Source organism: Moschus berezovskii, chromosome 2 (assembly GCF_049115385.1).
Source record: "Moschus berezovskii isolate FMDL1 chromosome 2, NW_MosBer_1.0, whole genome shotgun sequence".
In the NCBI taxonomy this organism is placed as follows: domain Eukaryota; kingdom Metazoa; phylum Chordata; class Mammalia; order Artiodactyla; family Moschidae; genus Moschus; species Moschus berezovskii.
The window spans coordinates 17,122,959-17,146,565 of NC_142461.1; the positions used below are offsets into that span (position 1 = coordinate 17,122,959).

The window sequence follows — 23,607 nt, forward strand, 5'->3', positions numbered from 1 at the left end:
TGACCACGGGATAGCATACTTTAAGTCATGTAATTGCACTTAACATACTCCCACTGTCCTGCAAAATAAACTTTTTTTTTTGACCACACTGCCTGGCTGGCGGGATCTTAGTTCCCCGACCAGGGATTGAACCTGGGCCCTCTGCAGTGAAAGCGCCTAACCACTGGACAGCCAGGGAATTCCCATAAAATAAACTTGATTTTAAACCAATTTTTTTTGTTAATTCAAGCAGTGAAGTCATGGTAGGGCAGGGGGAGGAGGGAGTGGTAAGAATGGATGGAAAGACATGATAGAAAGAATGCTGGGCTTAAAATCTGAAGATCTGGGCTCAAGCAGTGGACTCAAGAAAACCAAGGGTCTGCCTCCTGCTTTCCGGACCTGTGGGACGAGATGAAGGAGGCCTATGTCCTGGGGACCAGGGGAGAGCCCAGCACACGAGAGACGCTCAGTAAATGGGAACTGAGTGAGCGATGGAGACCTGTCATGAACCACCCAGTGCCCGACGACGGGGGCCGGGCTGCTTCTGCATCAAAGCACTTACACGATGCGCTCTCTCTCCAGCACCCCTCATGCCTCTCTCAGTAGCCACCACGATTCAGGACTGATATCCCGCATCTAAGCTGCTAATCTCTGAAACGTTTTCTTCTCATCTTACGTCTTTTTAAAATTAATATATATAAAAATGAGAATTCCCTGGTGATTCAGTGGTTAGGACTCTCCTCTCATTGCCAAGGGTCCGGGTTCCATCCCTGGTCAGGGAATTAAGATACCACAAGCTGTGTGGTCAAAAAAAAAGAGGTAAGAGTGCCCCAACCTGTCCCCAGTCCACCCTGCCCCCACAAGCCAATCCCTAGAGGTTGCTGCTGTTTAGTTGCTCAGTTGTGTCTGACTTCTTTTGCAACCCCATGGACTGTAACCCACCAGGTTCCTCTGTCCATGGGATTTTCCAGGCAAGTATACTGAAGTGGATTGCCTTTCTCTTCTCCGGGGGATATTTGTGACCCAGGGATCGAACCCGCGTCTCCCGCATTGCGGGTGGATTCTTTACCACTGAGCCACCAGACAGTTTGACCTCCTTCCAGACTTTCTCTATGCCTGACTGTTGGAGGGACACTTCTTTTCCCAGTCTCCTGACTCTGTGTGGTGAACTCCCATGTGCTAATATAACAGGCGTCCCTTTTCAATGCTCACTCACTCATGTCTACAAGAGGATGACTACTCAACTGACTGGTGGGTTGGAAGGGGCAGGAACACTCGACTAGACCCCTTCTCTCCCTGTGATTCTCCTGCCTGCCCGCTGGAAACCTCCCGTCTGTTTCAGCCACAAGAAAGACCTATTCCTCGTGGAGAATTTCTTGGATCATCTGGGCTCCATCTCAAGGCTGCACCTCCTACATTATCCTCAGCCCATCGCCTCTGAATGCCTACAGGATCAGAATTAAAATAGTCCTTGTTCATCCTGTGCATCTCACCTTTCCTTTTACACCAGTTCCTTCCCTACAACCTAGAAACGTGTCCAGATATTTTTCATATTTCAAAAATACCTTCCTCTTTCTCCTCCCGAGGTCTTCATCTATTAACCACCCTCTCGATGTTCCTCCTTTATAGCTACGGTCCTTAAAAGAACAGCCGACGTCTGCTGCTTCGCCTTCCCTATACCCATCCACACACCCCAGTTGAGCCCCCGTCTGCATCGCCCCCACAGAAACTCCCATGGTAAAGGCCACCACCAATGACTTTCTAAAAGGCAGACACACTGGACACTTTTCAATTCTGGACTTCTAGAGTTTTCTGTGATTTCTGAGACTTTGGAACAACCTTTGCTCCTGAAATTGCTTCCTCTCCTTTGATATCAGAACCATTTTTTTAATGCGGAAATCTGATTCTGTCACCTTCCTGCTTAAAACAAATGTAAAGAGGACAGGACATGTATACAATAGTTGACTAAAAGAGAAAATATAAATGGCAAAAAGACATATGAAAATATATTTGGCCTCACACATAATTAAAGAAATGTAAGTTGAAACATTCAGAATACCAAGTTTTACTCAATGGACATGGGTTTGGGTGAACTCTGGGAGTTGGTGATGAACAGGGAAGCCTGCAGTGCTATGGTTCATGGGGTCACAGAGTCGGACACGACTGAGTGACTGAACTGATTGACTGACTTACCCAACCAGCAAAAATTTCAAAGTATAATCATGCCTAGTGTTGGTAAGTGTGTGAAGAAATAGATATTCTGATATGCTACGGGGGGTGGAGGGTGGGTAGACACTGTTGAAATCTTTGGAGAAATAATTTGGCAACATCTATCAAAACTTTTGGAGAAGGCAATGGCAAGCCACTCCAGTACTCTTGCCTAGAAAATCCCATGGATAGAGGAGCCTGGTAGGCTGCAGTCCGTGGGGTGGCTAAGGGTCGGACACAACTGAGCGACCTCACTTTCACTTTTTACTTTCACACATTGGAGAAGGAAATGGCAGCCCGCTCCGGTGTTCTTGCCTAGAGAATCCCAGGGACGGGGGAGCCTAGTGGGCTTCCATCTATGGGGTCACACAGAGTTGGACACGACTGAAGTGACTTAGCAGCAGCAGCAGCATCAAAACTTTAATGCCCATAACTTCTGACCTAGCAATTCCATTCAGGTGCTTATCTTCCCTATGTTCAAAGGTATACTGTATCAGTTCAGTTCAGTTCAGTCCAGTCGCTCAGTTGTGTCCAACTCTTTGCGACCCCATGAATCACAGCACGCCAGGCCTCCCTGTCCATCACCAACTCCCGGAGTTCACTCAAACTCATGTCCACAGAGTCGGTGATGCCATCCAGCCATCTCATTCTCCGTCGTCCCCTTCTCCTCCCGCCCTCAACCTTTCCTAGCATCAGAGTCTTTTCCAGTGAGGCAACTCGTCAGATGAGGTGGCCAAAGTATTGCAGTTTCAGCTTTAGCATCAGTCCTTCCAATGAACACCCAGCACTGATCTCCTTTAGAATGGACTGGTTGGATCTCCTTGCAGTACAAGGGACTCTCAAGAGTCTTCTCCAATACCACAGTTCAAAAGCATCAATTCTTCGGTGATCAGCTTTCTTCACAGTCCAACTCTCACATCCATACATGACCACGGGAAAAACCATAGCCTTGACTAGACGGACCTTGGTTGGCAAAGTAATGTCTCTGCTTTCTAATATACTATCAAGGTTGGTCATAACTTTCCTTCCAAGGAGTAAGCACCTTTTAATTTCATGGCTGCAATCAGCATCTGCAGTGATTTTGGAGCCCCAAAAAATTGTCTGACACTGTTTCCACTGTTTTTCCATCTATTTCCCATGAAGTGATGGGACCAGATGCCATGATCTTTGTTTTCTGAATGCTGAGCTTCAAGCCAACCTTTTCACTCTCCTCTTTCACTTTCATCAAGAGGCTTTTGAGTTCCTCTTCACTTTCTGCCATAAGGGTAGTGTCATCTGCATATCTGAGGTTATTGATATTTCTCCCAGAAATCTTGATTCCAGCTTGTGCTTCTTCCAGCCCAGCGTTCCTCATGATGTACTCTGCATATAAATTAAATAAGCAAGGTGACAGTATACAGCCTTGATGTACTCCTTTTCCTATTTGGAACCAGTCTGTTGTTCCATGTACAGTTCTGACTGTTGCTTCCTGACCTGCATACAGGTTTCTCGAGAGGCAGGTCAGGTGGTCTGGTATTCCCATCTCTTTCAGAGATACATATAAGGATATATACAGTATGTACAACATTTTGTGTTATAGCAAACAAAAAAATCCAAATGTTCATCATCAGAGATCTGACGAATTATGGCTCACCCTTACAGTGGAATAAAGTACAAGTACTGAAGTGTGGTCATGTGGAAAGATTTCCAAGATACGCTGACAGTGAAACAGCCAGTTTGAGAAGGATAATGGCTTACATATCCCCAAGTAGTGCACACATGTATGTGCAGAAGGGCTCTGCAGTAATACACCAGTGTTAATCTTGCAAGAAAACGAGACTAAGGAACTGTCTGTGGAAGGGGCCTTTTGTTCCTAACTATACACTCCTCTGAAGTGTTTCAGTTTTTTACTCTGAGCATGTATTTCTTTTAGAACAAAAACAAGCTGGTTCAGATTCCAGTGCTGCCCCCTGCCTCAACCCTATGTCTCCCTGTCTTGATACTGGAGGTCCTTCCAACCCCCTGCCTGGTGGTATGTGGGACTCTGCTCGCACACTCCAGCAGTAAGAGCTCAGGTCCCACCTGAGGTCAGTGGGCCACGCCTGGCATCACAGCAACCCTGGCTGTGGCAGCCACGCTATGATGATGGCAGCCATTTGTTGAATAAGAGAGACGGCAAAAGGAAACACATGTTTAATTTCTGTACTATTTGAATTTTCTATGTACATGCCTTCTTTTCATTTTTTTTGTTAACAGTGATTATATAAGCCATCTTTGTTTTGTTTCTGGTACTTCTCTGTACTAAAGAAAAGTCGGTGCATGTTATTTTCGAACTAAAAAACCCGAACAATTTTCAAAATATACATTTCAAATGCTCCTCACTAACTGCAGGGTGAAGCACAGGTTCCTAAGCACAGCCTACAAATCTCTCCATGGCTGTCCCCGATGCACCTTCCCTGCTTCGTCTTCCAACACATGCCACTCCCCACCCCTAGCTTGGGCCATTCCAGCCGCACCATGCAGCTTTCAGCAGTTCTGTGAACATTTGTGCGCTGTGTCTTCATCCGGGCAAAGACGTTTCAGTGTAGGGTATTAAAACATATTTAAAAGAATCCACCTGTAATGCGGGAGACCTGGGTTTGATCCCTGGGTTGGGAAGATCCCCTGGAGAAGGGAAAGGCTACCTACTCCAGTAGTCTGGCCTGGAGAATTCCATGGACTGTGCAGTCCATGGGATGGCAAAGAGTTAGACATGACTAAGCGACTTTCACTTTCACAAGCTGTTATAGCAAAAAGCAATCCACAGTTGTTGCTCTGGCCTGGAGTTTTGGGATAATCCCAGGGAATTGATTCCTTTCAAGTGTTTACTTAAATGCCCCCTTATGAAAGTAAAAACCTAGAAACAACCCTAATGTCCAACAATAGAGACCCGACACACTAAATAACCTGATGGAAAACACAGCCACAAGAGGTGAGCATCGTAGGAGGATATTTAATGACTTTAAGAATGCATGATTCGGTATTTAGGAGAAAAGCAGAGTAGAAGACTGTGTGAACTGAGCCCATTTCTGTAAAACACATGTATCCAAGTTTTGGAAAAAAAAAAAGTCTGGAATGTTAACAAGTGTTATTACTAAGTGAGATAATGGCAGGTAATTTTAATCTTACTTTTGCATAGTTCTATTTGGAGAAGCCTGGTAGGCTACAGTCCACAGGGTCGCAAAGAGTCGGACACGACTGAGCGACGGAACGGAACGGAACGGATACTTTCGAAAATTTCTAGAATACATTTCATTTTGTAGTCACGTTTTTAAGGTGGTAAAGGAAGTTTAACACATAAATCTATATTGGTGATAAAGTTGTATAAAGCTTAAAACACACACATATAGACACACACAGGAGTACAAGTAAAACTGGGGAAGTCAGGATAAAGCAATAGATTGTATCAGCGCCAGTATCTCGGCTGAGACACTGTACTATCGTTTTGCAAACTATTACAACTGGTGGAAACTGGGAAGAGGGTACAAGGACTCTCTGCACTATGCCTTAAAATTACACGTGAATCCACAATTACTTTCAATAAAAAAATTCTATTTCCAGAATGTAATTTTATTATGCTTTCTTTTTATTGAATAAAGCACTCAAGTCACTCCCATTAAAGTTGGAAATAAGACAAACATGCCCATGAGCTCATTCAGTTCCCAGAGTCTTACATAATCAGTTAAGTGGGGGAAAAAAGAAAGTTAGGACATACAAGGGGAAAAAAAAATCACTATTTGAAAGTGATATGATTGCCAATCTAGAATACAGGAGAATTGATCAAAAGAATCTCTCAGATTAATGGAGTTCAGAAAGGTTACTGGATACAAAATCAGTATATGAAAACCCATCAGTTCAGTTCAGTTCAGTCGCTCAGTCGTGTCTGACTCTTTGCGACCCCATGAATCACAGCACGCCAGGCCTCCCTGTCCATCGCCAACTCCCGGAGTTCACTCAAACCCATGTCCATCGAGTCGGTGATGCCATCCAGCCATCTCATTCTCTGTCGTCCCCTTCTCTTCCCGCCCCCAATCCCTCCCAGCATCAGAGTCTTCTCCAGTGAGTCAACTCTTCACATGAGGTGGCCAAAGTATTGGAGTTTCAGCTTTAGCATCAGTCCTTCCAGTGAACACCCAGGACTGATCTCCTTTAGAATGGACTGGTTGGATCTCCTTGTAGTCCAAGGGACTCTCAAGAGTCTTCTCCAACACCACAGTTCAATACCAAAAGAATGTCTCCCCCTGTTTTTATGCCATGACATAATTTTTTTTCTGCTGCCATTTATTCTTTGCTAACACTAAGAACAGGCTAGAGAAACAAAGACGCAGTACGTAATGCGTCAGGAAAAATGGATGAAATACTGCAGCGGCGTGATAAACAGCTGTGCCCGGCTTTGTAAAGTGGGGGGACAAGTGTCACTGGCTGGGAGTGGCAAGGAATCATCCGTGCCCACGGCTCATCTTTACCTCAAGAAGACACGTGGACAGTGGGGGACCTCCTTACCATCTTGCCACTGACCGTGGCCTCCAGAGAATCCACCAGCTCTGCCGTGACTCCAATGAGGTTGTGGTAGTCGGCCTGAATCCTGTTGTACCGTTTCAGGTACGTCATGGACCTCCGCTCAGCTTCTACCAGCTGCTGGTGGAGCTGCTGCAACACATCTAGGAAGACAATTTACGTTTACATTGAAACAAAACAAAAAAGCAATGATTAAAAAGAAGTCTACAAGGGGCTTCCCTGGTGGGTCAATGGCAAAGAATCCATCTGTCAATGCAGGAGACACGGGTTCCATCCCTGATCCGAGAAGATCCCACGTGCCATGGAGCAACTCGGCCTGTGGGCCACAACCACTGAGCATACACGCCGCAACTACTGAAGCCTGCGTGTTCCAGGGCCTGTGCTCAGCAAGAGAAGCTTCTACATCGCAACTAGAGCGCAGCCCCTGCTTGCTGTAACTAGAGAAAAGCCCGTGCAGCAAGGAGGACTCAGCACAGCCATAAATAAATAAATAATTTTTTAAAGAAACATAAACAAAATTTAAAAAGATTTTTTTAAAAACCCTACAAAATAAAAAATAATTATATTCTTCTCAAGTGAATGCCACACCTCCTGTGAGAATATTTTACTATAACAATGAACTTGGCACTATGTATGTAACACTTCTGTTTATGCCACATTTACTTACAAAGCGCTTTGTAATCACCGATCTTTTAATTTCTTCTTTTTGGCCGCACTGCATGGCAGGTGGGATCTTTGTGTTCCCTGACCAGAGATCGAACTTGCGCCCCTTGCATTGGAAGCACGGGGTCTTAACCACTGGACACCAGGGAAGTCCTTGATGTCTTTAATGTTTTACCCTGATAGTTCAACTGCTCATCACTGACTTTCCTAACAAAGTCTATCTCCTTGGCTGAATCCCATTCAACTTCTTTCAGTTCCTCTCTCTACATACATGAGAAATGGACTCAATGTTTCTATTATCAGTTCACAAAATGGCTGAACCCAAACCGAGTTTTTTTCTCTGTCTGTGCCCTGTGAGTCTGTATGAGGGATAAGTTCTTCCTTTTAAGTAAAAGCTAGGGCTGCATGACAGGTGCTGAAAAAATTCAAATCCACAATTAGGTAAGATGCCAGGTGTTCACTCTCCCAGTTTGAGAAAGCATAAGCCACCTCACTGGGCCTTAAAGAAGTAGCCTTGAAAGGTTCTAGGGTTCTCTTCCTGGAACCCCACCACCACCCTGCCCTCATCCGTCACAGCAGCACAAGATGGCCAAGCCACCCTGGGCACAGCTGGAAGCTTCATTGGTGTCAACCCTCCTTGCCTCTGTCCTACTTTCTCCCTTGCCTGGAAGGTCACACTTTTGATGGAAGGACCTGTTGCTGCCCCCACACCCATGTTAACTCACTGTGTCCCAATCCAGGTGCCGTATAATATGTAAAGTCTTCATTTTAGAACATATTTCATGCATACAGAGAGACTTTAAAATTATAGAGACCAAATACAGGCACTGTTTTATAATAACTTGAGGGAATATAGCCTATAAAAATATGGAATCACTATGTTGTGTATATACCTGAAACTAATATAACACTGTAAATTAACTATGCTGTGCTACGCTTAGGTGCTCAGACGTGTCCGACTCTCTGCGACTCCATGCACTGCCTCACACCAGGCTTCCCTGTCCTTCACTGTCTCCCAGAGTTTGCTCAAACTCATGTCCATTGAGTCAATGATGCCATCCAACCATCTCATAATCTGTTGCCCGCTTCTCCTCTAGACCTCAATCTTTCCCAGCATCAGGGTCTTTTCCAATGAGTTAGTTCTTTGCATCAGGTGGCCAAGTATTTATTGGAGCTTCACCTTCAGCACTAGTCCTTCCAATGAATGTTCAGGGTTGATTTCCTTTAGGATTGACTGGTCTGATCGCCTTGCAGTCCAAGGGACTCTCAAGAGTCTTCTCCAGCACCTCAGTTCGAAAGCATCACTTCTTTGGCATTCAGCCTTCTTTATGGTCCAACTTCCACATCCATATATGACTACTGGAAAAACCAAAGCTGCGACTTTATGAACCTTTGTTGGCTAAGTGATGTCTCTGCTTTTTAATACATCTAGGTATGTCATAGCTATCTTTCCAAGGAGCAAGTGGCTTTTAATTTTGTGGCTGCAGTCATCTGGTGGGCCATACATGAAAGCTATTATTATTATTTCCTTTCATGGAAAAGGGTCAAAGATTTTCTAAAAGTATTTCTATATAAGTAGATCACTTGAAAAAATGGCAGAAATGTTATGTCCTAAAGCAGTGGTATGTAAACTCTGAAATATATCAGAATCATCCAAAAATAAACATGATCAAGCTTCAACTTCAGAGACTAATTTTGTGGATACTGGGTAGGGGCTAAGTACATACATTTTTAACAAACTCCTCAAATGGCTCTGATACATAACTGCATGTTAGAGAAATACTGCCCTAAATTATCTATTCCTCTTAATTTGTATCTTAAACAGGTACAATGATAACCCATATTCCCACTGTATTTAAAAAACTTTCATGTTTCACAATTGTTGATGTACAGAAGTAAAATACTTTAACTATTAAAACCCCAAATATCACATAATGAATTATTATTATTATTTAATACCCATCAAATTTCAGTATTGAAAGATAACTTTAAAAAGTCATCTGAAACAAATTTATATCCAGTATTTGAACCTCTGGAGAATGTCCCTGGAAATCATTTATCATTCTCCTAATACAATATTGAAAGTCCCTACCTTCTTCCCCCACTAAGTATTATTTAAGCTTTTTCATACATCCAAAACTCAAAATTACATAGCTAAGAACTTTCAAGGATGAAAATTTTAGATTATTCACAGTCCCATTTTATGGTAATAAATATTAGAGAGAATTTATGAGATTTTTCTCAACATGTACCGGGTGGCAGATGAATGAAACACCAAAACGCATTAGCTGGGTCAAATGACTTCTCAAGCCATCCATGTTAATGTCACCCAAGTAGTCCCTCTTGAAAGGCGACTGCACCAAAAAACTCCCCTCAGAAACTCACTGTCAATTAACTAAATGTAAGGGACTATTTGTGGAGCTTTGACCTTGAGAACAAAGAAATGGAATTTATGACAATTTCAAAGTATGGTAACCTGAGAGAAAAGAGCCTAAACTACCAGCAGCCTACAGAAAAGAGTTGCTGTTTAGTCGTTCAGTCGTGTCTGACTCTTTGCTACCCCATGGACTGCAGCCCACCAGGCTCCTCTGTCCATGGGATTCTCAGGCAAGAATACTGGAGTGGCATGCCCTTCTCCAGGGGATCTTCCTGAACCAAGGATTGAACCTGTATCTCCTCGTCTCCTGCATTACAGGTGGATTCTTTACCGCAGAGCCACAGGGGAAGCCCATAAAACCCAGCATTTACTTATAAAAATTAGTTTCATTCATGGAGAAAAAAATTCAAATTTTATAAACAGGAAAGAGAGAAGTAGGCAACTCCTTCTCTCGTTAGCAAAAACAGTCTGCTATCCAGAGACATCAATGTGCAGACAACAGTTATAAACAGGACCTGACCATTACTGTAAGATATCTGGGTTACAGCTCAAAATATCAACTCTGTTTCTGAGCATTAAACAGAATTCTGACTCTTTCTTTTCCCTGTCAAAAGTTTTATGAGAGAAGGACAACTAAGCCAAGATGCCTTGCCTTCCAAGATGTCAGCTTTTAGTGGAGATGTCTTGGCCCATGTTATTTTAATGAAACTGCCATAGTCATGCCAGCAAAACTTATTGAGACGCTTTATATTTCAAAGCCACTGACATAATTTGTGCAAAAGTCCAAAGAACTGCATTCTTTGTCCATTCTTTGGACAAAGAACTGCAAGCTTTAAACAGAAAATATATACAACTAAAAGAATGCCAGTTAAGGTCACAGACAGTTTTTTTTTTAATTTCAGCATGAAATGAAACAATAACAAAAGTGACGGAGATCTTCACCGCAGTACAGCAGTCAAGTTTTCTCATGTTAACACTTATACTTCATTTAGATGCAAGACTTTTTTATAAGAGTAGATGAGATTTAACTTTGGAGACCCCCTAGGCTGCTCAAGACAATACCTTTCAAAATACAGAAATTTTTTCTAACCTAAAAAAGAGTCGCGACTGAACTGAACTGAACTGAATATAAAAATCAATGCTGAATATTCATTGGAAGGACTGATGCCAAAGCTGAAGCTCCAATACTTTGGCCACCTGATGCAAAGAGCCAACTCATTCGAAAAGACCCTGATGCTGGGAAAGATTGAAGACACATGATGAAGAGGGCGGCAGAAGATGAGATGGTTAGATAGCATCACTGACTCAATGAACATGGATATGAGCAAACTCTGGGAGATAGTGAAGGACAGAGGAGCCAGGTGTCCTGCAGTCCACGGGGTCATAAAGCATTGGATACAACTCAGCGACTGAACAACAATATAAAAAACTAAATCAATCACCCTGCTTTTACAATATATACACTTTTTTCTTTGTATTTAGATATAAATCAGTTCTTTGTTCTTTTGCTAATCCACAAATGCTGGATGAAGAAAGTTAAGGCTAGAAAGAATAGGAATATCAGTCATCATTTTCAGAAACACTATTTATAGCTCTGGACTCCAGAAAAATGATCAGTTGCCCATTTTCTGAAGGGGCCAAATGAATAATGCCAGGAATGCTGAAAGGTGCTATTTCTATATCCTTTTTTAGATGGCCAGGTAAAAATAATAATCCAACATGCTATGCTGCCAACCTAAGTTTTTATTCCTAACACCATTTTTAATATAATTCCTTTTGAGAGACTTTTCCATACTCCAAACACTTTGCCCACCCTTCTTCCAAAGTTTATAGAGAAATAATAACGAATTAAAAAGAGAGAACAAAAAGAAGAAAAGAAAAAGTTAACGGAAATCTCACTGTGCCCATGAAACCTTCCTATCCAGACACATAATGATATTATCCAGCCATTCAAAGTGGTGACAGCTAGCTGTGGTGATGGTGGGCCTAGGCCCGAGCCCCTGGCACAAGTGCCTTGCCGGGTGCTATTCCCTCATCTCCATGGCGACACTGCATTTGGGGGCTATTCTGCCACAGACACACGCTGTGCCTGCCAGACTCAATTCCACAGACATCCTGCTTAGCTAGCCTTGGAAAACTCAAATCGAACTTAAAGAAGGCTCAGAACCCTGGCCTCCTTGCTGAAATACCAAATGAAAGGTCTGCAGAAAAAACACAGGCTCTTCTTCGTGCACTCCCCCAACCCATGTTTATTTTTGTCTGCAAAACTGGGCCGCTTACTGGAGACATAACTGGTTCCTGGCAAGAAGCTATCCCCCTAAACTGCAGGGCATGCCGGGTGACAGGGGCTGGCAGAAACTCGGCAACCCGGGAGAAGCTTCTCACCACCTTCCTGCCTTCAGTGGCTACGAGTCCAAAGACCAAATCTGAACAGGGACTGAACAGACTCAGTCAAGCACTGAGGCAGGCCTTGGGGACCTGAAGACACAGGTGGGGCGGTGGCTTTAAAACATGACTGCAAAGTCTCTGACACTCCTTCCCATCAAGAGGTGGAACGTAATTCTCCTTCCTTTGAATGTAGGCTTTAGGAATTTGCTTGCAATGAAGAGAATGCACCAGAAACAACATTGAGTTACTTTAGAGCCTGGGTGAAGAGGTAAAATGGCTTCCATCCGCACTCCTCTGGGGACATTCACCCTGGGTGGGAACCTGGCCGCCAGGCCCTGAGGAGGCCCAGGTCACGAGGAGAGTCCACTTGGGGGTCCCGGGCCAGGGCCTGTGCTGAGAGCTCAGCCGACAGCCAGCATCAGCCACTACACCTATGCTCGTGGAAGCCTTGGAGGTGGCTCGACCCAACCTGGCTCCGTCTACACCCGGTAGAAACCCTGAGCGAGAACTGACTGAGCCCATAACTCCCAGACCACGCAAGAGGATAATAATAACAAATGGATATTACTCTTTTATGCCACCAAGTCTGAGATGGTTTGCTTGGATGGTTAGAGAAACAGAAGTAGTGAAGCACAAGAGCATTCCCGGGAGGTGTACAGTGAGACCCGAGTGCTGGTCCAGCTGAAGAGTTCCAGCTGTGCCGAATGGGAGAAAACCGGGCCGGACCTGCCCTGGTCAAGGCCTGGACTTGCACGTACAGAGTCATCCTGGGGGCTACACTCGTCCTCAGGGTCACCGTGCTGGGGGCAAAGCTACCCCGACGGTTCAAGGCTGCAGTCTGCGACCCTCAGAGAGGTCCCCGTTGACCCCATGAGAACACATCTGCACCCCACTCCTCCGTGTTCGGGCAGACAGAGAGGAGGGGTCCTGAGACCTGCCACTCCTCCATGTGGGGCCCTCAGAGCACCAGGAGGGGCGGCCTGGCCACAGAAGCGGCTGTACAGTTGGAACCGCTGGGCTAGAGGCCACAGGGCTCCTGAGGTGGAGAATAGACACCCCAGGGCTTCCCACCTGAAGTTACTGAAGCCCCCGTGGGGATCTCAGCACTGCTCATCCTCCCAATGCTGGAGAACCAAGAGCCAAATGACAACTTCCTAATGCTTTTGTTCTTTGGAAAACTTTAACTGTCTAAAAGGAAACGGAAACAATGGCAGGAAGTTCTGAAATCCTCTCCAGCAGGACTGCTGTGAAAAGGACAAACGTGCTATTTCATGTAGTAACACTCCACCTGCTGGGAATCGAGGGTGATGCCATCGGTACTTAGCAAAGGCAAGAAGCACCTCACATACCCTTTCCAACAGAGTAACTTCAGCCATTTTCATAATCATGTCGTATCAGAGACAAAACTCCTACAAAGAACCCCACTTGTGGCCACCACGTTAACGAAAATTCTCATCTTTCTGAAAAATGAAGGGGTCTGGTAAAAATGACTCATCGTGGAAAAACCATCAGTTTACGCTAAAAATTTAAGAATTTTTACATTCTGGAATTCCTACTTTGTGAAAAACGGAAACGCTTTATAAGAATGGACACTCCACATGCTGCTGAGATAAGACCCTGTCAGACTAGACTAGTTCGAGGTAAAAGTGAAAGACACGGAAATAACCCTCTCCCTGCTTGGGCTGCACTGTGCCGTCTAACTGCTGCTGCCCGGACATTTTCTGGCACCTGCGTGGATTCTTCCCATCTTAGTCATCTGATGTACAAGACAAAGCTAACAGTACCAGCCACCCTGAGAAGTGTGCCTCAAGGAATGCAGAGAAAAAGGACTGCAAAGCACTACATAAGTATTTAGACTTTCAAAGCCCTCTTTTGCCAGGTCTGTGGAATTCTCTCCGTTTCATTACTTAAAACTCGAGTTGGCGAAGTTGTTATTTAAAAACGGTTAATCTAGATGATTTACCTTTGTTGCTTTGTCCATTCTCCTTCTGGGATGAGAAGAAGTTCAGGAAAACAGGCATTCAGGAGACAGTACTCAGGATATTCCTCTCATTGTGCTGGGTGATCTGGGAAACAGCCCCAGTGCAGTGAAAAAGAAAAATCTCAGGACAGGAAACCAGAACATGATGGACAACAAAAACAGTTAACCGACTATCTTAGGACAGGTAACCTGAACCCCATGAACAGCTGAGATAGTTAACCGCTCAGGACAGGTAACCAGAATCCGATGAAGAGCGAACACAGTTAATCAACTTCTCAATCCTGGGGTGATTGACTACCCTTAAGGAAATCCTCCTCTCTCCATCTCAGGAACCAGCCTGTGTGTCCAGCAGCCTCCTCCTAACTGGCCTCCTTACCAAAACATTGGACTGAAAATGCAAATCTGTGTTCATACCCTTTACCTCTGTACCTTCAGGGCTAAAGCAACTAGCCTAAGGAAACTGAGATTTTGATGAAAAGAACATGGCACAGTGACTGTGACCACAGGCACTAGTGCTGGGTGGCCTGGGTTTGAACCTCAGCTTCCACACATCTGGCCACATGATGGAAGGCCAAGGTGTTCACCTTTTTTATTTGGGTTTCCTTACTTTTTCTGGTAACAGCTTTATTGAGATGTAATTCACATATTATAGAATTCACCCATTTAAAGTGTACATTTCCACGGTTTTCAATATATTCAGGGAGTTGTCCAACCATCACCTCAATCAGGAGTGGAATATTTTCATCACCCAAGAAAGAGACCCTGTGCCATCAGTGGTCCCCACCCCCTCTCACCCCCCTCCCCCGCCCTAGGCAGCCATGTACCCACTCTCTACAGATCTGCCTTTTCTGGCCCCTTCACACAAAAGGAATCATACAGTATGCAGCCTTCTGTGTCTGGCTTCTTTCAGTTTAGCATCGTGTTTCCAAGATTCATCCATGCAGTAGTACAGATCAGTAACTCACTCACTTGTATCGCCACATAACATTCCACTGTGTGCACTTGGTCATCCATGCATCAGAGGATGGACATCTGGGCTGTTTGCACTTTTTGCCTATTTTGGATAATGCTGCTGTGAACATTCATGTACAAGCTGCTGAGGAGACGGACACTTTTGTTTCCCCTTAGGATACAGCTAGGAGTGGAATTGCTGGGACATAGGTAATTCCTATGTTTAAACTTTGAGACCACCTATTTTTGAAGAATATTTTAATGCTATGAGCATTAAATTAATATTTCGTTAATATATTTTAATGAAACATTCTCTTCATTTAAGAAAAATATTTTAAAATATACATGCATAGAGATGTCTCCCCTTGCTTATTGTAAACATTACATACTTTGAAGTGTACGTGTGCAAACAAATGCATTTCTGTGCTTTCTAAACTTTCTATAAGGAATAGAATCTATTTTATAATCAGGAATAAAAAGAGAGTGATTAAAAAAAATGTAAACACGACCATGTTTTTCTCCTCACTACTTAGGGGACCTCACACGAACCTCCAAGACCCGGCCCTGCCTGGCATCTGACTCTCTCCATCTCAATCCTTCCGCCCCAGCAACACTGAATCAATCCTTCAGTGTCCCAGACACACTGGCTCAGCACTTGGGCACAAGCTGTTTCCTCTACCTGGAACTCCTACTCCTCATTCTGTCTGCCTCACAGACACCCATTTTCATGTACAAAACTCCAGCTAAGACAATGATCTTGGCTTTTTCTTTTATCCCTAATTCCTAGCACACTATTCAACCTAATATACATGTTGAACTGAACTCCAAATATTTCCATGTAAGAAAGAAAAGAGAGGAATAACGTTTAAAGTTACCTGCTGGACTTCAGTGTATTTGCTTTGAAGCAAATGTTGAATGGGATAAAAGCTGACAAGTGTTTGCAAACTATAATACAACAGCTAACAATAACACAAGTGCTTACTATGTGTTGGACAGTTTTAAGCAGGTTTTTCATGTATTAACTCAATCCTCATACTATTCCTATGAAGTGGGTGCTATTATTAATACACCAGTATCATTTATTATGTAAAAACTTTCTTTTAGAATCTTTACATAATGGTTGGTAGCTGTTACCTTTAAGGAGAAAGGCTTTTTATTTTTAATTTTTTAAATTATTTATTTGGCTGCACAGGATCTTTAGTTGTGGCAGGTGAACTCTTAGTTGCAGGATGTGGGATCTGGCTCCCTGACCAGGGATTGAACCCGGGCTCCCTGCATTGGGAGCGCAAAAATCCCAGCTACTGGACTACCAGGGAAGTCCTGAGAAATACTTTTCAAAAGTGTATTAAAAAAGCCATAAACCAAGTTGGAGAAGTTCTAATTTCACTGAAAACTGTCCTTTTATACAAAACTCTAAGAGGGAAAGGAACTGGGTATGCAAACATGTGGGCAGAGGGAAGAACTTGAAGAAAACCTTAAAGGATATAGAAGTCAAAAGGGGAGGTGTACTAAGCCCGTCTGGGGGCAGTCTCAGGGCAAGGTGAGGAGCTGAGTACAGGCAAGAGGGAGCCACTGAACGTTCAAAAAGCGGGAGTAGGAGAACCGTGTGGTGAAATACCAGCGATTTCTATTCAGAATCCAGTTAGGAAAAGAGAGTCCAATGCTTTGGAGTCAGAATGTAAGCAGAAGGCATTACCCAGTAGAGTGGCCTAAACTTTTTATTAAAGTAAACAAAACAAGCACCAACTTTACAATTCAACATGCTAACTCTTGTCATGAAATAACTTTTGCTACATGCTTGTTCAGAATAAAATGCTCAAAATAAAATGCTTGTTCAGAATAAGATGCTCAGACGAGCATCCTTAGGGACCAACCAGCTCTGGGAAGGGAGCCTCCACAGGCAGGCAACGGCCTTGCTCCTCCCTGGACACCCTCCACTTACACCTCGTCCTGGGTGTCTGGCCAGTGTCCCCCTTCTACTCTCAAAAGTGCCTCTGTTTAAACTGGATCGTGGTGATGGCTGCACATTTGCTAAAAATCATTCAATAACATACTTACCGTGGGCAAATTTTATGGTATGTAAATTACACCTCAACAAAGTTGTTAAAGTCCTGATTGGACGGACAAGTTACATATGAGTTGATCCATACATCATGACCTCAAGGCCTTAAGTGACTGACCTTTAATAAAGGGACAATTCCAAAGAGATCTTTTCCAAGAAGACAGGCTTTTTTTTTTCCTACTCAAGACAGCTTCTCGGCACATGACATGAAAATAAGACCCTCACCAAGTCTCAGAGACCCAATGCCGCAGAAGTCAACTCTTCGCAGGCCTTGGCACAAGCTCTTGTTAGTGCTTCACTCACTCTTGAGTACAGAAGCAGCACAACCACAACCTTCCCTATGTGAGGCCATCTAGGGCTTCCCTGGTGGCTCAGAGGTTAAAGCGTCCGCCTACAATGCAGGAGACCTGGGTTCGATCCCTGCGTCGGGAAGATTCCCCTGGAGAAGGAAATGGCAACCCACTCCAGTATTCTTGCCTGGAGAATCCCATGGACGGAGGAGCCTGGTGGGCTACAGTCCATGGGGTTGCAAAGCGTCAGACATGACTGAACGACTTCACAGGCCATTCTCAGGCTTTGCAGGTGGCGCTAATGATAAAGAACCCACCTGTTAATGCAGGAGATGTAAGAGGGTTTGATCCCTGGCTTGGGAAGATCCCCTGGAGGAGGAAATGGCAACCCACTCCAGGATTCTTGCCTGGAGAATCACATGGACAGAGGAGCCCGGCAGGCTACAGTCCATGAGGTCACAAAGAGTTGGACACAACAGAGATGACTTAGCGTGCACACACACACAGGCAACGATTAATTCCATAGGTGATCTCCATTTGCTTTAAAAGGATACATACAATGTTAAAAGCTTTGGCGTGTTACTGGCTTTGAACATTAAAGCCAGAAACTTTTCCAATTTCAATTTTAATTCTGGAGTCCAGGAATCCTAAAAGTAAGAAAAAAAGAACAAGGAAAAATAAGAAAAGCACCAGATCATTAAATGCCAACAAACACTGTCAAGCTGTGGCCTTCAGGATGAAATAGCTCTGCCACAGTTACTGAAATCAGAAGCAAGATGTCTTGCCAGTAGTGTGATGCTGTAAAAAACAGGTTTTAGGACATTTGACCAATTCACTTATAGAAGATTCAAGAGCCCACGGCAGGAGGAAAGGACAGAGTACTTTCATAATCAGGGAAAAAATAACCATGTACATGATTTGAATATTTCAGGGATGCCAAGTAACCTTATTAGGCTGAATACCAAAAATAATTCAGCATGGTTTAGGCATATGTGTCTCTGGCAGGCACATATAATTAAGGCTAAGTTACAGAAAGTCTCCAGAAGAAAGGGACTCATTTCCATAAACCTCACTCAGACAAGAAAAACAGAAAGCAGCGGTCGTCTGCCTCAAATACTCCATTGTATCCAGCATTCTGATATGTGTCTAGTTTGATTTCTTTCTTAAAAATAAATTATTTATCTCAAATAATGTTCACTGAGAAGAAAAAAATAATGACTTATGTAGTCAAAGAATAAGTGTCACAAGCAACGACCTTTCTCGGGACAATTTTCCTGAGGGTTCTTAGATAAGAGTATCTACCACTAAACCAGGAGGTCCCACTAAAAGAAGTTCTAATGCTAAAAATTCACGTCCACTTAGCTCCGAGATCCTGTCCCATCTCCCTCCGAACTGCCCATCCTCCCCACTTCTTCCTCCAGCTCTCATCACCCTCACCCGCTACCCCGCTCCACTGGTTTATCCTGTGCATTCTCCGACTCTTTGAAAAAATACTGCCAAATAAGCAGAAAAGTCTAATATCTTAAAAAAGATTTTGTAATTCCCTGAGACAGCACGACGACTCTGTTTCTAATGAGTCTGTTGTGGGTTGAACTGTGTCCCCTAAAAAGACATGTTGAAGCCTTAATCTCCTCGGAATGTGAGGTCAGGGGAGCGGGGACACTGCAGAAGAAATTAGCTCAGAGGAGGCTGAATGAGAATAAGCTCTTAATCCAATATGACTGGTGTCCTTATAAGAAGTAGGACATTTAGGCACAGACGTGGGGAGAAGACAGCCATGCAAAGACAGAGAGGAGATTTAGAATCATGCAGCCACAAGCCAAGGGACACCTGAGGCTACTGAAAGCTGGAAAAGGTAAGGAAGGATCTTCTGCTAGAAGTTTCATAGGAAGCACAGTCCCTTGACACCCTGATTTCACACTTCTGGCCTTGTAAACTGTGAGACAAGCAATTTCTGCTGTTTTAAACCACCCAGTGTGCAGTCCTTTATTATAACAACTCCAGGAAACTCATACGGTGTGCTCCAGCCTGAGGTTCTCTGTGCTCAACCGTATAGAAATGAATCTCAGGAAAGGACTGCTAGGTTGGCCAACATAAACCAAGACACCTTAAAAAAAAAAAAAGCAAAATAAAATATTTGGGTATCCCTGTCATCTGCATATCTGAGGTTATTGATATTTCTCCCGGCAATCTTGATTCCAGCTTGTGCTTCTTCCAGCCCAGCGTTCCTCATGATGTACTCTGCATATAAGTTAAATAAGCAGGGTGACAATATACAGCCTTGATGTACTCCTTTTCCTATTTGGAAACAGTCTGTTGTTCCATGTCTAGTTCTAGCTGTTGCTTCCTGACCTGCATACAGGTTTCTCAAGAGGCAAGTCAGGTGGTCTGGTATTCCCATCTCTTTCAGAATGTTCCACAGTTTATTGTGATCCACACAGTCAAAGGCTTTGGCATAGTCAATGAAGCAGAAATAGATGTTTTTCTGGAACTCTCAGTGTCAGACTTTATTTTTTTGGGCTCCAAAATCACTGCGGATGCTGATTGCAGCCATGAAATTAAAAGACACTTACTCCTTGGAAGGAAAGTTATGACCAACCTAGATAGCATATTAAAAAGCAGAGACATTACTTTGCTAACCAAGGTCCGTCTAGTCAAGGCTATGGTTTTTCCAGTGGTCATGTATGGATGTGACAGTTGGACTGTGAAGAAAGCTGAGTGCCAAAGAATTGATGCTTTTGAACTGTGGTGCTGGAGAAGACTCTTGAGAGTCCCTTGGACTGCAAGGAGATCCAACCAGTCCATTCTGAAGGAGAATTGATCCTGGGTGTTCACTGGAAGGACTGATGCTAAAGCTGAAACTCCAATACTTTGGCCACCTCATGCGACGAGTTGACTCACTGGAAAAGACTCTGATGCTGGGAAGGATTGGGGGCAGGAGGAGAAGGGGACGACAGAGAATGAGATGGCTGGATGGCATCACCGACTCGATGGGCATGAGTTTGAGTAAACTCCGGGAGTTGGTGATGGACAGGGAGGCCTGGCGTGCTGTGATTCACGGGGTCGCAAAGAGTCAGTCACGACTGAGCGACTGAACTGAACTGAACTGAAAGTATATACTAAAATATTTGACAACTACAGACCGTAAGTTAAATGAGGTCCTTGTAATGGTCAAGAAGAGAGTAAAGATACTAACTTTAGATTTTATTATGTACACTGAAGTATCTGTGATGACCACTGAAAGAATATATTTAGAGAGCAGTAAAAGGAAAAAAAGGGAGAATAAAATGACTCTGTGAATACTGATGATCGCTACCCTCCTGAACTCTGAAGAAGAACTTGAACTCAGTCTTGGAACATCAGACCTGCCGAGGACTCAGCGGAAACCTTTCCCTGACTCTCCCAGCTCCATCTCGCCATGACCTAAGATGCAGCCACACCCGCCATGTCAGAACTCTCATAAACAGAACCCTGACTGTGAGAAAATCTAACCTTCCATTGCAAGGTCCATCACCTTTGTAACCGTTCTATATTTTTAACCTTTTAGGAGAAGACAGTAAAACTAAATTGCGACTGACCAGAAAAACAAGCACAGAATTCAGCTGTGCCACTACACAACAATCTGGCTTTGACAGAATGAGTCAACCACCTGACCTTCAATTTAGCAGCTGCTATTCAGGAGTAACGAAATTGGTTTTACTGAAGTCAGTAAACAGAAAAATAGTAGAAACTGAAATGTACTGAGTTTGGAAGAACTGCGCCCATTGTTCAGTGGTTGGGGAGCAAGTGCCATACAAATTTTTGAAAACAGTGTGAGAGCTTTAGAAAAACTAGTCCTATCAAAATATTTGTTTCTAAATACATTTCAATAAATCTCTCAGTGGGATGTATTAATTTTAGTAAGTCAACAAAAATTAACTTAATAGGTAAATTTTATTTATAAATATGCTAAAATGTCAAGTAAAATGAAATATAACAATTAAAAGAGCTATAGACAAATAGTCTGATGGAAATAATGTAGTACAAAATCAGACAATCAAACATATACCAAGTAAGTGAGAATTTTAACACAAATCAAAATACACATGGCCAGTGATTGTGTAAAGCAGTCTAGATTTTTCCTGGCTACTAGTTTTCATTATAATTGAATAGGTTATCGTTTCAATGCTGCAAAAGTTTACAAAGAATGACTTTCAGAGGTTAGTATATTTTACAATATTTTGTCAGTCTGAGTTAACAAGTCTTGGTGCAACAACAACAGCAAAATCACATTTTATAGCAGAAGAAAAGTTTGTTAAAGCAAATTACCTGTACATTCTTTTAAAATACAACATATGCAAATTTTAGTGTTTTTTTTACAGCATCCGTCAGAAATCACCAGCGTATAAAAGGTGGAACTGCCATGCTGCCCAGGATCCAAGATCTGGAGACAGACGCTTACCTGGAAGAGTTCTTTAAATGAGGGGTGCACCATGGGGTTGGGAACAAAAGGCAGGGCGTAGAAAGGGAGGAACTCCGTGGTCTGGCTCAGGGCCGCCCCTTTGGTCTCCAGGTAGGTTTTGAAATAAGAAATCCTTTCATCCAGGTCCTCTTTGTCCTGCGAGGAAGAGAGGATGTCTGAGATCTTCTGCTTGACGCCGGCTCACCGGTTCACCTGTCCTCCCTCCAATGCTCCCTTGGTTCCAGCCATGTCGCTGGCATCCTCCTCGCCTGGCCCAGCCTGCGAGCTGTCTCCAGTCATCTGAACATCACCTCCTATTTCACCCCTTCATGAAACTGCCAGGAATATCAGAGAACTAGATGTATAATATACATAGTCCAAGCGCTGCCTTTTCACTTTGTCATTACCATTTTCTGATATCCTTAAATTCGTCAACATCTTTCTTAATGGCATGACAAAACCTCATCTTGTGGGTCTATCATAATTTATTTAATCAATCTCCCATTACTAGATATGTACATTGTTTTCACAGTACAGATAGCAGAAAAAATATTTGTCTGCATTCCTGTGATTTCCTTAGGAGAGGTTTTTAAGGGTGACTAGTCTTTTTTTTTTTTTTAATATGGAACTCTTCACAAATTTGCACGTCATCCTTGCACAGGAGCCATGCTAATCTTCACTGTGTCGTTCTATTTTTTTTTTTTTAAGAATATATGTGCTGCCAAAGCAAGCATTTAAGGGTGAACAGTTTTTTGAAACCGCAGTTTCCGTATCATTATTCCCTTCTTTTATTAAGCTAACCAGGAAGTGATCTTGCCAGCTTCACTACTTCCAGGTGAAACCCCAGGCAAGTCGGGTTCCCCTCCACCCCGGGTTTCCCCACACCCTCAGGCCCAATGAGAAGGTCTTCCTTGACCTCACCTGTTAGGTCCCTCACAGTCTTATACACAGGTCAGTTCTTCTCATCAATGTATCTCCCTTCACCTATACCATGAAGCCCACTGGACTTAAAAAATTTATTGATTTTTTTTTAATCTTTTAGCAAAACAGAAAAAATTAGTAAAAACAGATACAAGGGAAATGAAAATCTCCCACAATGGCACCCACCTGAGAAACATCTTTAGGAACAGCCTTCCAAGAACAGCTACTACAATGTGCTATATAGTTGCTCCCTCCTCTCTGACCCCTCCTGTGGCCACTGACATGGTAATGAGTTAACACAGGTCCTCAGGGCAGTAGCCAGTACACGGAGAAGTCACAAAACAAAGGCGGATGGTCCGATGTCAGCCTGGCCAGCCCTGCTCTGTCATTCCCTCCGCACCCCAAGGTTCACTGCAGAGCTGCCTGTGTCTGCTCCCCTCTCTCCTTCACACCTCCAGGAAAAGACTGCAGAAGCTCAATTCAACCCATCACTCAAACTTTCACAAACGGGCACACCATTTTCCCACCGTTTAAGCTTAAATTCATCTTCTGGTTGAAAATGTGGTCTAAAGATGCATTCTCTTGGACATAGCCATCTTGAGATAGTCAAGCAAATGAGGACATAGCTTTCATTACAGAAATGATTAACTTTCCATACAAATTAGAAAAGAAACTGCTGGGAATGAGACAGAAAAAGCATTCATCAGGACATAGGAGGCCTACTCCTGAGAAGCAATATGATAAAAGGGCTGAAAAACTAACTTAATCCTCATTTGCAAAAGGTAATGGCTAACATTCTCCTTTAACACA

At 43.4% G+C, this 23,607-nt stretch overlaps 1 protein-coding gene and 1 non-coding gene across 17 annotated transcripts in view; both read right to left on the reverse strand.

The window, feature by feature from the left end:
* Nucleotides 1–23,607, reverse strand: part of ARMC9 (armadillo repeat containing 9) — a 178,672-nt gene that overhangs the window by 142,669 nt on the left and 12,396 nt on the right. For 15 of the 16 annotated variants that reach the window (XR_008682040.2, XR_016039369.1, XM_088844844.1 and 12 more), the window contains 4 exons: nucleotides 21,877–22,032; nucleotides 17,990–18,082; nucleotides 14,115–14,139; nucleotides 6,709–6,866 (listed from right to left, as the gene is read on the reverse strand). Coding sequence is in view for 14 of the 16 variants with exons in the window: in XM_088844844.1 (XP_088700970.1) it covers nucleotides 6,709–6,866; nucleotides 14,115–14,139; nucleotides 17,990–18,082; nucleotides 21,877–22,032 (432 nt within the window). In the remaining 2 variants the exon portion in view is untranslated. Of the gene's footprint in view, nucleotides 1–6,708; nucleotides 6,867–14,114; nucleotides 14,140–17,989; nucleotides 18,083–21,876; nucleotides 22,033–22,983; nucleotides 23,592–23,607 lie in introns of those variants that run through there. The other variant, XM_088844852.1, reaches the window with a different exon arrangement.
* On the reverse strand, nucleotides 22,493–22,597 carry LOC129538716 (U6 spliceosomal RNA). Its single transcript, XR_008682270.1, has one exon. It is a non-coding gene; the product is annotated as a U6 spliceosomal RNA (small nuclear RNA).